Source organism: Planococcus citri, chromosome 2, assembly GCF_950023065.1.
Source record: "Planococcus citri chromosome 2, ihPlaCitr1.1, whole genome shotgun sequence".
Taxonomy (NCBI): Eukaryota; Metazoa; Arthropoda; class Insecta; order Hemiptera; family Pseudococcidae; genus Planococcus; species Planococcus citri.
In genome coordinates this window covers 20,809,440-20,825,149 of record NC_088678.1, presented here as the reverse complement: position 1 = coordinate 20,825,149, position 15,710 = coordinate 20,809,440, and the positions used below count along the sequence as shown (strand labels likewise).

At 35.5% G+C, this 15,710-nt stretch overlaps 1 protein-coding gene and 1 long non-coding RNA gene across 4 annotated transcripts; one reads left to right on the top strand and one right to left on the bottom strand.

Moving 5' to 3' along the window:
- Nucleotides 1-2,014: 2,014 nt before the first annotated feature.
- On the top strand, nucleotides 2,015-4,586 carry LOC135834949 (uncharacterized). The gene is made up of 3 exons (XR_010556798.1): nucleotides 2,015-2,240; nucleotides 2,328-2,453; nucleotides 4,441-4,586. It is a non-coding gene; the product is annotated as an uncharacterized LOC135834949 (long non-coding RNA).
- A 2,171-nt stretch (nucleotides 4,587-6,757) lies between these two features.
- Nucleotides 6,758-11,810, bottom strand: LOC135834948 (uncharacterized). Of its 3 annotated transcripts, none has more exons than XM_065348950.1 (5): nucleotides 11,648-11,810; nucleotides 11,209-11,400; nucleotides 10,929-11,077; nucleotides 10,728-10,841; nucleotides 6,758-10,490 (listed from the first exon to the last, which is right to left on the bottom strand). In XM_065348950.1, the coding sequence occupies exon 5, from the start codon at nucleotides 10,392-10,394 to the stop codon at nucleotides 7,014-7,016; it is 3,381 nt and encodes a 1,126-aa protein (XP_065205022.1). In that variant the 5' UTR covers nucleotides 10,395-10,490; nucleotides 10,728-10,841; nucleotides 10,929-11,077; nucleotides 11,209-11,400; nucleotides 11,648-11,810; the 3' UTR covers nucleotides 6,758-7,013. The 3 variants fall into 3 exon arrangements, with proteins under 3 accessions (XP_065205022.1, XP_065205025.1, XP_065205023.1); XM_065348953.1 differs by having other exon boundaries at nucleotides 11,672-11,810; XM_065348951.1 differs by lacking the exon at nucleotides 10,728-10,841.
- Nucleotides 11,811-15,710: the final 3,900 nt, after the last annotated feature.

The following is a 15,710-nucleotide window of genomic DNA, read 5'->3' as shown; positions in this document are numbered from 1 at the left end:
TGATACACGCTCAAAAATTTTAAATTGCTAAAAATTTTACTAATTAAATTTACAATTTTTGAGCTTCAAAAACTTCTTAAATTTTAGAGCAAGTAAGAAAAAAAATGATAATAACAAAATTTGTTTATTTTTTGACATACTATTCATTTCCGCATTCATTTTTTTCATCGCGATGTTTTGAAATTGAAAATCTTGTGTAGCCCCTTCAATTTGCAAGTTAGGCAAAAAGTCATAATAGGTAATTTTGTTCATTTCTCAAAGTACTATCGACCCCCATGGTCAAAATAGGATTTTGGCTCTTGGATTTTGAAAACGTAATTTTGCCCCTTCAATTTTGAAGATACATAGGCGAATTTTTCAACCCTCTTCAGAACGACTCAACGAAAAAATCTCAAACCCTGGCCTCCCCCTTGGTTATGTAAAATTTTTCAACCCTCATTAGAATGACTCGCCGAAAAAATCTCAAACCCTGGCCTCCCCCTTGGTTATGTAAAATTTTTCAGCCCTCATTAGAACGACTCAACAAAAAATTCTAAACTCTTGCCTCCCCCTTGGTTGTGTAAATTTCTCAACCCCCATTAGATCAACTCAGCGAAAAAAATCTCAAACCCTGGCCTCCCCCTTGGTTATGTAAATTTTTTCAATCCTCATTAGATCAACTCGGCGAAAAAAATCTCAAACCCTGGCCTCCCCCTTGGTTATGTGAAATTTCTCAACCCTCATTAGAACGACTCAACAAAAAAATCTAAAACCCTGGCCTCCCCATTGGTTGTGTAAATTTCTCAACCCCCATTACTTCAACTCAGCAAAAAAATCTCAAACCCTGGCCTCCCCCTTGGTTATGTAAAATGTTTCAGCCTTCTTTAGAACGACTCAACAAAAAAATCTAAAACCCTGGCCTCCCCCTTGGTTGTGTAAATTTCTCAACCCCCATTAGATCAACTCAGCGAAAAAAATCTCAAACCCTGGCCTCCCCCTTGGTTATGAAAAATTTTTCAATCCTCTTTAGATCAACTCGGTGAAAAAAATCTCAAACCCTGGCCTCCCCCTTGGTTATGTAAAATTTCTCAACCCTCATTAGAATACTCAACAAAAAAATCTCAAACACTGGCCTCCCCCTTGGTTACGTAAAATTTTTCAATCATTGTTAGAACGACTCACCAAAAAAATCTCAAACCCTGGCCTCCCCCTTCGTTATGCAAAAGTTTTCAATCCTTGTTAGAACAACTCGCCGAAAAAATCTCAAACCTTGGCCTCCCCCTTGGTTATGTAAAATTTTTCAACCCTCATTAGAACGAGTCAACAAAAATATCTCAAACCCTGGCCTCCCCCTTGGTTATGTAAAATTTTTCAATCCTCTTTAGATCAACTCGGCGAAAAAAATCTCAAACCCTGGCCTCCCCCTTGGTTATGTAAAATTTCTCAACCCTCATTAGAACGACTCAACGCAAAAATCTCAAACCCTGGCCTCCCCCTTGGTTATGTAAAATTTTTCAGCCCTCATTAGAACGACTCAACAAAAAAACCTAAAACCCTTGCCTCCCCCTTGGTTGTGTAAATTTTTCAACCCCCATTAGAACAACTCAGCGAAAAAAATCTCAAACCCTGGCCTCCCCCTTGGTTATGTAAAATTTTAGGCCACACCTTCACATAAACTTTTTTCTTAGTCGTACCTATCGGTCGAGCTAATCTGGAGAAAAAGGTCTGAGGCCGTTTTGAGTAATTAGCCCATTACTCAAGAGCCACTCAAGATACAGCTCTGTAACTTGGTGGATTAAAGTATCTTGATGGTACCTACCTACCACCAAAATTTCATCGCTGAATGTGCCGGGGGCCGATTCGCCCATCTTACTCACCTATGCCTTTTCCCTCTATATAATCATTGCTGTTTAATATCACCTTACTCTTTATCACTTCGCATGCTTTGAAACGCTTCTTCTCATTTTTAAATGAATTTTCTGATAATCGTTGAATTATCAGTAGGTACCAATAAATTTTATAATCTAATGAGATAGGTACTAGTTTGATGGAGTTTTGATACATTACTGCAAGTATTTATCGTCGTAAGTGGTTACCCATTATGTATCTTTGAATCTTAAAATTTACCGACAGGTTTTAATTTTGTTCAACGAAGTGTTAGTAGGTATCTACTTATATCTTGTCATAAAATCAGCTGAAAAAAAAAATGAGAACAGCCTTAATTTTTATCATTTTGACTATATTCGTGTCCATGGGTATTGGTGAGTATACAAGCCCATTCCCAAAAAATAATTTATCAGAAGGTAAATTAAAATTGGCATGTGAATCACGTTTTAATTTTAATCTAGAAATCCCAGAAAATATCACATCAATTAAAACTGAACTAAATTCATTAAGAGCAGAAAAAGACTTACTGGAAAAACATTTCCGGGAACTCAAAGATGAGCTTGATATTATGAACGCACTTATTTATAGTAAGTACTTACATACGATTGTAAAAATAGGATATTTTTAGTGTAAATTATAGAGTAGGTAATTTGGAGTGAATAGTGTGTTTTTATGGTCCTGGGTTCCGCGCATGTGGGAAATCAGCTTCAATTTTAAATGGTCATGATTGTCGTAGTATTGTTCCAGCATTTGTATAAAGTGGATAGGTAATTGATACTGTGATTCGTTTCTTTAAAAAAAAAACACACACTTTTTAAAAAAACTAAAATAAAATTAGAAACTATAGTCAGCTCTAAATCAAAATTGAGCGGTTATAAAACCCCCTTTTGGACGATTCCTGACCGCGCTACGTGAAAGAGGGGATCTTCAACCTTCAACCACAAAAAGAAATCGTAAAAAATTAAGTTTTCGCAATAAACACATTTTTCTCATCTCCTTACATATGTTAACACGCCCTGGATAAGTTATGTTTTTATTAAAAAATTGAGGCAAAAGTGAAAGTGTACCTAGCTATATATGTATAGATTTAAACTTACGTCATTGTGGTGCCCGTTTTAAGTATACGTAGTCATTGTGGTGCCCGGTTTTGGGCTTGTGGTACAAGGTCTTTTTATATAGAACGATGCAGAATCGAGTGAAATGCACTCTAAAGTGAAAAAAAAATTTGAGGCGGGCACCACTAATACCAAGTATATACAGGGTGTTCCAACTTCGATCGGAAAGCTGGCGTATGGTGATAGTACTCGGCGAGACGAACAAAATTTGTTATGTACACAAGTAGTCTATCTTGTGAATTGAAGGAGCCAAATGCTCCGCAAAACTAGAAATTCACTAATTTTGAAAGGTTCATCAAAAATAAGGAAGTGTTTGAATCATTCAAACGATGCCCAAAACCCATAGTACTCGAGTGGACAAACAGAAAATGTCATTATGACAAATTGCCTATCTTCGAAATTGAAGGGGCAAACTCGATTCAAAATTTCCAAATTTGTCTTGCCTTAAATTTTGAAAAATTTGAATTTTCAAATCGTGTTTGCGCCTTCAATTTTGAAAATAGACAATTTGTCATAATAACTTTTTTTGCTTGTCCACTCGAGTACCATGGGTTATTGAAGTCATTTCAATGATGCAGACATTTTCTTACCTATCTGTAAATTGCAGAAGTTACACCATTTTTGGGCAAAAATTGACGAATTTTTAAAAATTTGCCAAAAATGAGAAATTGTTTGGATCATTTAAGTCACTCCAGTAACTCATAGTATTTGAGTAGACGTACAAAAAAAGTTATTATGACAGATTGAAAAGTTTCAAAAATCTGCTGGAGGCTTCAGGAATTTTCAAAAAGTCGCTAGAGGATCCAAAACGACTTGAAATTCACCTGCAGTACTTCGTAGCGTATTGTAATTAGTTTTTAGAATAAATTTTAGCTTTACAATTCCAATTTGATGAAATTTTGTGGGAATTTCGAGTTTCAGAAATCTGCTGGAGGCTCCAGAACTGCTCAAAACGGGTTGAAACCGTTTCCGATCGATTTGGCATGTCGAAAATAGGGTATATCCCAAATTTCAGCTTTCTCGGTCAATTTGGTGAAATTTTGATTTTTTCCCTCATTTTTGGCCTTAATTCGATTTTCAAAAATTCACCAAAAATCGAAAAACGCACTTCAGCACTTGAAATTTTGGCAGGTAATAAATTTTTGCATGATCTTTCGATCTACCTTTGTAAAGTTTGAAAAAGTTCGTCCAAGTCCTATATTGAAACGCAAAATTAGCGATTTCGGCTGACCTGTCAATCAAAATGGTCGCCATTCTGTAAGTAAGGCCAACTTTTTTTGGCAAGTTTGCTTTAAAATATTCCTTAGGATGTCCCCTTTAAGAAAAATGTTGTCCCGGAGGATCGGCGGGGGGGGTGCGATTACTCCTATTGTCATATGCCAGACTACATATGTATAATCAAGGCGATTAAGTATAAACGATGCTACGGTTAACACGCCTTCGAATTTTCATATTTCAGGGAACTTTACCTGATACTTTGCATTCTAAAGAAAACAACGCGAATGATCCAAGTCAGAACTATGGCGTTGGTCTAATCAATTTAAGGCTTTCTGTTAAATCCGTTATTGTCTTATTATCTATGTAAATAAAAAAATACGAACTGATTGTTGTATATTTTTTGTTATCTACCACCAACCATTGTATTCAGTACCTCTTCTTGAGACGAATTTTGTGCTGATTTTTTTTACCTTTTTATGGTAATTTTCAATAACAGACTGAGAAGTCAATTTAGCAAATTTTACAAATTTTTAAGTATGCACACACTGAGAAAATTTAAACACTTTTTAAAAATCTAGGCAACTATTTCAAGAAAGCTTTGCACAATTTTACGGAAATTCCTTAAAATTGCAGAAGTGACCTTACAACCAATCAAAATGGGTTAAAATTTGACGATAAATTCAATTATTTCAATGAAAACGTATTTGGAACATTTTTGAAGTAACATATTTTGGACTCAAAATTAGGCCACGGTTAGCGTCATGTGGGGGGGGAGGGGGGGGGGGGTCAAAATTGGTCAAATTTTAGGATAAATTCAAATATGTATTGGAACAGTGTGTTTTGAGCATTTTTGAGTAATTCAAAGCTCAAGATTCACTCAAGTAACTTATCAAAAAATGTTGATAACATACGAGTGGGAATTCAAAAATTTTCATCTCTAGTTTTTTGAAAACTTTTCAAGCATTTCGAGCACGAAATGTAATCAATTTTCGGAGTAATTATAATGCTTTTTACGAAGGAACAAAATTTTAAGCTGCAATTTTTCATAAATGCTAAAAAAAATTTTAATCGAAATTTCTCATTTTTTTCATGAAATTTTAACCTATTCTGGTAAACAGCAGAACAATTTTTTTCAATCCTGAAAATTCTTAAAGAAAGGCTCTAATAACATTTCCGCCTAAATACTTGAATTTCTCACGAAATTTCAACCCATTTTGATACTTGTAGGTCACGCGACAGCCTTTTCGGAACATCGAAAATCATGGCCATTTTTCGGACTGCCTGATGATGGACATGTTTCGAAAAAGTGACGCAATTTTAGATTCATACCCATTGAAAATATATATATTTTTTTTTGCGATAGTGTTTAAAAATCCAAGAAATTGTCATTTAGGCTATAATTTAATCTACCTTGCCAGAGATTATCCCCATTCACAGAGACAAAATCTCTCTCTGTTTCAGACTTGAATGATCAATTCAACGAAGAAGTACATACCTACAATATTAAGTTCAGTTGAACAACACAACAAGTAGAGTATCATTTTTACAAGTTCGACTTTACTCAACGCTTGGTCGATGATCTGCTCATAGATTCATTTTAAATAGGTATACTTACATTCTTCCGGAGTCCAACAAGGCAAAGCTAGCCTAGGCGAATAAAAATATTACGAGTAGGTACTTACTTTGTATTGTTTTCTCCTTTTCTTGAATCGTGAAATATTAAATATTTAACTGTAACACACGATTGAAAGTAAGTACCTCTACCTACATAATATCATTACATTTTGTTCCAAATTGCCGTCCTTCAAGAAATTTTTAGCGTGCTTGAATCAAAAAAAAAAAGTCCTGAAAGTTCAATAAAGTCGCTTTCATTGGACGAACCGCACATCTTTGTACAAGAAACTTCGCGAATGTGCTGGAACCGATTGATTCGTTTTTTTCAAATGAGGAGACCAGAACCCTAGGGTAGTTCACTATTCATCACAACACTTACAGCTGCGCAATCGTAAAATTAAAAGGTCTCCCAGAGTCCCAAAGATCTCAAAATTTCGATTTTTGGGCAATTCCATCAATAAAAACATTTAAACAGTAAATGATTCCAACGATATATCAAGCGTTTAAGTCATTAATCACAAGTCGAGTTTCCTGGGGTTTAAACGCGCATCGCAGTCTTCGCATGCGAAAGGGTATTTTTTTTGGGCTCAAAAATGGTTAAAAAATGCGATCGAGCAGCTGCAATTCAGGAAACCGTCATTACTTCTCATTTTCTGCCAAACTAATTATCAAAAATTGAAAATTTTTGAAAAATGAAAAAAATGCACTTTAGAATTTGAAATTTTGGCTGGTGATGTTTATTAGTATTTTTTCATGCTTCTGCAGTCTGGGGTTGCCTAGTTTAAAAATTGTCATGCGAGTAAGGATACCGGTCTCATAAGACAAAAAATGTATTCTCAAAGACAGGGGCTGATTTTCTCTTGAAACGAAGTAGGTAGGTACCTACTGAATAATTTTCAAAAGTGAAAAATGTCTTCTACCTGAAACAAAACGTACCCATATGATTTCAATGATAATTGATTTATTGAAAATTACATTCGATAAAATACAGATGACCAAAAAAAAAAAAAAAAAAATTGAAAAATAACAGAATAGGAAATCTTGATAAACTTACTAGTTACACTACAAAATTAAAAAACAGGCTATTAAAAATTAAAATAAATTCGAAAAGCACATAAAAAATTCTTCATTTTTATACACCTCGTACAATGAGATTGATATTTCAAACAAGACATTCAGACTGTTGGAATTCGTCAACTGTTAACAACCTCGTTTTCGTTCAACTAATAGCTCCACGAATTCTCTTGCTCCTTGAAAATCGTCGACGTTCCATTTTGATAGACTAATCAGATTGCTAGCAATTTCTAGAGGATTGAATTCGTCGACGAGTAAATTACCACATCTTATCAGCTCCACGATGAACTCTTTTGATCCTTTGAATTCATCGATATTCCATTTCGATAAAGCATTCAAACTAATAGTGATGTTTGGAGAATTGAACTTATCAACTGTTGAATGCCCCCTCTCTATTAACCGAACAATAAATTTTCTAGCTCCACGAAATTCATTAATATTCCATTTAGACAATGCATTCAGACTGTTGGCGATTTGTTGAGGTTGGAATTCGTCAACTGTTGAACAACCTCGTTCACCTAATAGATCAATGAAGTCTCTAGCTCCTAGAAAATCGCCGATGTTCCATTTCGACAGACCATTCAGACTGCCTGCAATTTGCACAGGGTTGAATTCATCGACGAGTTCATTCCCGTATCTTATTAGCTCCGTGATGAATTCTTTTGATCCTTCGAATTCATTGATATTCCATTTAGATAAGGCATTTAAACTATTAGCAACGCTTTGAGAATTGAACTTGTTGACTGTCGAATGCCCTCGCTTTATTAATCGAACAATAAATTCGTCAATTCCTCGAAATTCATTAATATTCAACTTAGACAAAGCATTTAGACTGGCGGTAATGTCTTGAGGTTGGAATTCGTCAACTTTTGAACAACCTCGTTCACCTAATAGATCGATGAATTCTCTAGAACCTTGAAAATCGCCGATGTTCCATTTCGACAGACCATTCAGAGTGCCTGCAATTTGTAGAGGATTGAAATCGTCAACGAGTAAATTTCCGTATCTTATCAGCTCCACAATGAACTCTTTGGATCCTTTGAATTCGCCGATACTCCATTTCGATAAAGCATTTAAACTACTAGTGATGTTTAGAGAATTGAACTTGTCGACTGTTGAATTCCCTCGCTTTATTAATAGAATAATAAATTCCTTAGCTCCTTTTAACGTATCGATTTTCAACTTTGATAACGCGTTTAAACTGGCAGCAACACCTTGAGGATCAAATGTATCAATTAAAAAACTTCCATGTTTAATCAACTTCACGATGAATTCTTCGGATCCTTGGAACTCGCCGATATTCCATTTAGATAGGGCGTTTAAACAATTCGAGGTATTTGAAGAATCAAACGAACCGATTGTTGAATTCCCATGTTTTACAAGCTGCATAATGAACTCCCTGCTTCCTTCGAAATCATCTATATTCCATTTAGACAACGCATTCAAACTGTTGGCAATATTCTGAGAATCGAATCTGCCCACTGTCGAGCTTCCTCGTTGTATCAACTTGACTATGAATTCCTTAGCTCCGGGTAATTCGTTTATTTTCCATTTAGATAGAGCATTCAGACTCACAGTTATATCTTTAGGTATACATTCATCGCTCGTTGTAATACCTTTTTTGAATAACTGAATGATGAAATCTTTATACCCTCGAAATTCGGTGATATGCCATTTTGAAAGAGCGTTTAAACAATTTGAGACATCTTGAGAGTTGAATTCAAAAACCAAAGAGCTGCCTCGTTTTATTAACTGAACGATGAATTCTCTAGTTCCAGGCAACTCGTCTATTTTAAACTTGGACAGAGCGTTCAAGCTGCTGACTATGTATTGGGAATCACATCTTCCTGTTATAGCGCTGCCTCGTTGAACTAACTTGGCGATGAACTGTTGGGATCCTCGAAACTCGTCAATGTTCCATTTTGAAAGTGCGTTCAAGCTATTGGCAATTCCTTGAGAATTGAATCCATCGATCGTAGAACTTGCTCGTTCGATTAACTGATTGACGAATTTTCTAGCACCTTCGAAGTCGTCGATGTTCCACTTGGAAAATGCGTTTAAAGCATTGGAAACTGCTTGCGAATTGAACGTATTCACCGTTAGATTTCCGCATTTTACCAACTCGACAATAAATTTTCGAGTTCCTTGTATTTCATTAATATTCCATTTACACACAGCGTTCAAACTCATGGAAATTTCTTGAGCGTTGAATTCTTCGGCTGTAGCACTTCCACGTTTAACCAACTGAAATATAAATTCTTTACAGCCTTGTAATTCGTTGGTATTCCATTTAGACAGCGCGTTTAAACAATTGGAAATTTGTTGGCTGTGGAATTGGTCGATAATCGCATTTCCTCGTTTGATCAGCAGAACGATGAATCCTCTGGCTTCTGGGAAATCATTGATGTTCCATTTAGATAATGTGTTTAGACCGTTGGCGATGTCTATATAGTCGAATTTATCAGCGAGTGAAGTTCCTTTCACAAGTACTTGAGTGATAAATTCTTTAGAACCTTGTAATTCCTCGTTGTGCCAATTGGACATAGCTTTTAACGTTCTCATGACTTCCATACAAGTGTGTTTTTCATCTTCCATATTACGCTGCATTGGAGCGAATCCACCGGCCACCGTACAACCTTGTTTCATTAATTTAACAACGAACTCGTCAGCTCCTTCTAACTCGTTCTTGTGCCATTTGGACATCGCATTCAAGCTGTTGGCTACAGCTTGAGAATCAAACTGATCGACTGTTTTATTACTAGGATCTAGTAAACAGTTTCCTTGATGGATTAGTTTAACGATGGCAGACTTGAACAGCTGGACTTCGGTAACTTCTTTACCGTACACTTGAACGGTAATGTTCCAGGTATCTTTTCTAAATACGTTCCATCCAGACAGAGCGTTCAAGGTATTCGCGATTTGCCACGGTTTCAATTTATAAAAAGGTTGACGATTCGTGTCAAATAATTGATTCGATTTCACTATTATTTTAACAATCAGCTTTTTAAAGTTTTCCTGATCTTTTTTATTCCATTTCTTATCAAAAACATGAAATCTTGATAGTATATTCAAAGTACCGCAGACAGTATTGGCATCAAGTTTGCCCAAAGAATCGTAACGCTTTGTCCATTCTTCAACCAGAGTGCTTATCTGATCCATTTTATCTTTGCTCGTGGAAGATAACTTTTTAGAAAAATCGGAGTGGTTTTGATACGTAGAAAATGACTTCGTTTCGCTTTTTGCGTGATTGTGTCGCGATTTTTGAGAAAAATCGGGGTGGGTTGGAAAACTGAAAGATACTGGTTTTAAAATATCGTTATGAGTATGAAGCATCTGCTTCGAAGCATCAGAATGGTCTCGCGAGCTGCCACTTTTTTGCACGTAAGAAATATTTTTAGATAACTGAACGTAACTTCGTAAATTGGGCAGTGTTTTTGTGACTCTATCGCTATAGATTGAATATAATTTCTTTGATAGATGAGTACGACCTCGTAAAATGGAAAACATGTTGAAACTGGAATGCTGCAGCTGCTTCCAACGAAATAATTCAACGAAGTACTGCTCGAAAATTACAACTTTGAGAAACGCTGCGTGAAATTATTCCTGAAACAGATACAGATATTTTATTGTAATTCGTATTGAATTGAAAAAAAAAAACGAAAAATTTAGAAAGACAGCCAAGTTATTTTGAAAAATTAATGATTCAACATCGACAAGAAATGTTTACGAGTTTTTGCATTACTCAATCGAAACAAAATTCATAATTTGTTGCAATCATATCAAACTAATCCATCACAAATTTCGAAAAAATGTTTACGTAATACACACTCGTAATCTCACCTTTACACCTCTAAACTCCGTAGGGTTTTAATGTACGCATCGTACGAGCGGTATATCATAACGTATGAGTTACGTTTGAACAGTTTATAACCGGCGAAGTTTGGTCTTTTGCATCTGAACAACAGAAGTGTAATGATGAGGTTACTAGTGTTTATTACGTAAAGCACCTTATACTACGCAATTCTAAACATAATTTCTTACTTTAATGAGCCATTTACGTCCGACATAGCATCTTCATCGAGCTGTTTAAACCCATTCTTGAAACATAAAATACGAAATCGTAACGGAATCCAACGAAAGAAAATTATCATTCAGGAAGCACATAGAATTTCAACCCTCTGCGTTTTACACTGAAAATATCACAAAACATTACCATTTTGAGCAATACGTACAAATAAATATTTCGAACCGAATACCATGAAACAAATGACAAATAAGAATGGACTAACAAGAGAATATTCAAATACAAAAATGAACTCACAAAAGTTATTTCGAATATTCCATTCAGTTAATAAGATGCAAATTATTGCAGTTCCACTTGTTTGGAGGAAAAAAACTTCTATAATTTCCTATATTCCTTCCAATCGTCGGGTAAAATGTAAGATCATTGAATCCAACCAAGCTTCGAAAGTTTCACTTCAAATCTGCATTAGGTACAGTTTTTAACATCATTCTGTGAACAGAAAATTAATTCAATACCAACATTACTCACAATAAATATGCGAATCTTGAAGAAGATTCAAATCATAGTACAATGATCAATCGAAGAAAACTAAAGATCTGATGTTTCGAATACAAAAGAATTTCAAATTCAGAATATTATCATTGACAAGGTTATGTGAAAATTACTTTATCACACCGACAATATTGAAAACTTCTGCGGAGAATAAAATGATAGCGTAAAAATCTGATGTACTCACGAATTATTTGCTAGAAATTAGTACCTCTGTGATAGGATTTACCGTCTGTACGACTTAATTATAACATCAGCTTCGATTCAGAATTCTTTTTCAATTTCAAAATAGTGAAATTGAAAAAATTAATTTAATTTCGAAATTTCGAACATACTCCTACAATTTGTGAATGAAAACTGGATAACGTCAAAATATAACGGGTGTCCATATTTTTGAATTTTGATCGCAGATTTTCTATTTCTACTATTTCTGGTTTTCTAATTTAATTTATTCGAAGAAAAAGCAAGCTCAACGAAATATAACGTATTTGTTTAATTTTTTATTTAATAATTGTAAAAATGAATGTATTTCATTTTATATTCGTTGCTTTTCCTGCGAAAAAATAGAATTTGAATGGCACACAGACAGGGCTTGAAAACCGGATAGATATCGCTCTCGGTTTTGGTTTCGGTTTTATGTTTTTTGAAAAAGTAAAGGTTTCGGTTTCGGTTTTGGTTTCGGTTTTTTGAAATATTATCTCTCTCGTTCCGGTTTTGCTGAAACGGTTTGATTTCAAAAGAATCGGTTTCGGTTTTGGTTTTGGTTTTGGTTTTTTCCTTTTTTCTCCATTTTTTAGAAGGAAGAAGGCCAAGAAAGTGATCACTTTTTCAAAAACTTTGTGTATGTGACTAGAAAGCGGCACTTTGGTAGTGCCAAATTTGTAAACTATTTCATTTTTCAGGCCTTTTCACCTTTAGCATCAGTTTTTACTTTAATTTTATCAAAAATGCAGGCTAATTACCTGAAAAATTCCAAAACCAAAACCAATTCAGTTTTCAATCGGTTACGCTCTCGGTTTTGGTTTTGAATTTGAGAAATAAACGCTCCCGGTTTCGGTTTTGGTTTTAGTTGTGGGAAAATAACGCTCCTGGTTTCGGTTTTGGTTTCGGTTTTGAGCAATTTTAATCGGTTTTTGTGGGTTTCGGTTTCGGTTTTGGTTTCGGTTTGCAAGCCCTGCACACAGATGACTGATGAGTCAGGTATCAGGTACATTTAGTGGGTGCAGAGCTGTGGGACCGTCGGACCAAATGACCGAAACGATCCCGAAAGCCCGAAAGGCCGAAACCGGAACTGAGAACTGATTATGATTAATAAAATCCTCCCATAATAGTCCGGCATATGACAATAGGAGTAATTGCACCCCCCCCCGCCGATCCTCCGGGACAACTTTTTTCTTAAAGGGGACATCCTAAGGAACATTTTAAAGCAAAGTTGCCAAAAAAAAGTTGGCCTTACTTACAAAATGGCGGCCATTTTGATTGACAGGTCAGCCGAAATCGCAGATTTTGCGTTTTAACATAGGACTTGCACGAACTTTTTCAAACTTTACAAAGGTAGATCGAAAGATCATGCAAACATTTATCACCTGTCAAAATTTTAAGTGCTAAAGTGCGTTTTTCGATTTTTGGTGAATTTTTGAAAATCGAATTTAGGCCAAAAATGAAGGAAAAAATCAAAATTTTACCAAATTGACTTAGAAAGCTAAAATTTGGGATATACCTATTTTCGACATGCCAAATCGATTGGAAACGGTTTCAACCCGTTTTGAGCAGTTCTGGAGCCTCCAGCAAATTTTTGAAACTCGAAATTCCCACGAAATTCCATCAAATTGGAGTTGTAAAGCTAAAATTTATTCTAAAAACTAATTTCAATACGCTACGAAGTACTGCAGATGAATTTTAAGTCGTTTTGGAGGCTCCAGTGACTTTTCGAAAATTCCTGAAACCTCCAGCAGATTTTTGAAACTTTAAAATTTGTCCAAAATTTCATTAAATGGAGATGGAAAGCTGAAATTTACTCTGCACCCCAATTTTAACACCCTCTGAAGACGACTTCAAGTGGGTTCAAGTCATTTTAGAGCCTCCAGCGACTTTTTTGAAAATTACTGGATCTTCCAGTAGATTTTTGAAACTTGAAATTTCCCCAAAATTTTATCAAACCAAGATGGAAAGTCGAAATTTATTCTGCAAACTAATTTCAATACGCTACGGTAGTTGACTGCTGGTGAATTTCAAGTCGTTTTGGAGCCTCCAGCAACTTTTTGAAAGGTTGTATGACGTTTTTTTTGGAAAATTAAAATTTCCAAAAAGTAGCTGGATGCTTCCAAAACCACTTGAAACCACCATGTAGTCTGCGAAGTAAATTTCAGCTTGCCAACTCCATTTTGATAAATTAATGTTGCGGGAAATTTCAAGTTTAAAAAATCTACTGGAGGCTCCAGTAATTTTCAAAAACGTCGTTGGAGGCCCTAAAATGACTTGAACCCACTTGAAGTCGTCTTCAGAGGGTGTTAAAAATGGAGTGAACAGTAAATTTCAGCTTTCCATCTCCATTTGATGAAATTTTGTGAAAATTTAAAGTTTCAAAAATCTGCTGGAGGTTTCAGGAATTTTTGAAAAGTCACTGGAGCCTCCAAAACGACTTAAAATTCATCTGCAGTACTTCGTAGCGTATTGAAATTAGTTTTTAGAATAAATTTTAGCTTTACAACTCCAATTTGATGGAATTTCGTGGGAATTTCGAGTTTCAAAAATTTGCTGGAGGCTCCAGAACTGCTCAAAACGGGTTGAAACCGTTTCCAATCGATTTGGCATGTCGAAAATAGGGTATACCCCAAATTTTAGCTTTCTAAGTCAATTTGGTAAAATTTTGATTTTTTCCCTCATTTTTGGCCTAAATTCGATTTTCAAAAATTCACCAAAAATCGAAAAACGCACTTTAGCACTTAAAATTTTGACAGGTGATAAATGTTTGCATGATCTTTCGATCTACCTTTGTAAAGTTTGAAAAAGTTCGTGCAAGTCCTATGTTAAAACGCAAAATCTGCGATTTCGGCTGGCCTGTCAATCAAAATGGCCGCCATTTTGTAAGTAAGGCCAACTTTTTTTTTGGCAACTTTGCTTTAAAATGTTCCTTAGGATGTCCCCTTTAAGAAAAAAGTTGTCCCGGAGGATCGGCGGGGGGGGGTGCAATTACTCCTATTGTCATATGCCGGACTATACTCGTAATATTGACGCAGGTTTTCGTCAATTTGCGATAAGTGATCGTGAACGTGATGATCAAATTTCCATGGACAACTCCCCTCTTCCCTAATCTGACAGAAAATAAATTTTCGTGTATGCTTTTTGAGAGAAATATCCAAAAAAAAAAAAAACCGAGAACGGAATTTTGTACGATAGGTTGGCATCCTTGAGTAAAATAAAGTATGCACTCACTATTTGAATTCAGAATCACCACTTCAAAAGCGAAAAGCCCCTTTTAGAATTCACTCCGAAATAATATCGAATTCGTGTTCGGGAGCCTCAAAAATATCTATTTTGTTGATATGCCACGTGATATTTTATAAGTCATAGTGCTGAGTTTTGAACCTCCCCCTCAGACGCCCTTTTTGGGTTTTACGCCAAATTGATATCAAATTCGCGTTCAAGAGCCCCGAAAACATCTATTTTGATATGCAACATGATATTTAAGCTCATTTTTGAGTTTTTTTCGATACGGAGAATTCATTTTTGACCTTATTTACAACCTAGGGTGCCTATTCGCAGGTGAAATCTTCAAATTAAAATTGAAAATATTGGTAATAATTCGTAAGTTTGTCACGAATTTTGATCATTTTGAAGCGAGTGAATCACTGAATCCAAATTTGTGGCAATTTTTCGCCAATATTCGTGAAAATATTCAGCTATACATACCACGTTAAAAATTCATATTCGACACTCGAGTATGGATTTTTGAGAACCCCAACCTCAATTGAAGGTTTGTACCCACAATTCTTAAATAAGGGTCATTCCATGTCAACTCAACCAACGTTTTTGAGTCATGTCTATCGATTTCGCTCAAAATTTTTTTACAATATATACCCACCCAGAAAGTAAGAACCCCGCAATTAGTTTGGTCCCAGCCCCCTCGGGGGGGGGGGGCGGGTGGGGGCTTCCATTATTTTCACATTACCTCGAGGTACTCAACTTCAGCAGCCCATTCCTCCAAAACTATGATACTTTGATCAAAACTGATTTCACAGTTCGAAAAA

What these genes read in the sequence shown, in the direction of transcription:
- LOC135834948 (XM_065348950.1), bottom strand. Translation starts at nt 10,394, where the DNA reads ATGTTTTCCATTTTACGAGGTCGTACTCATCTATCAAAGAAATTATAT.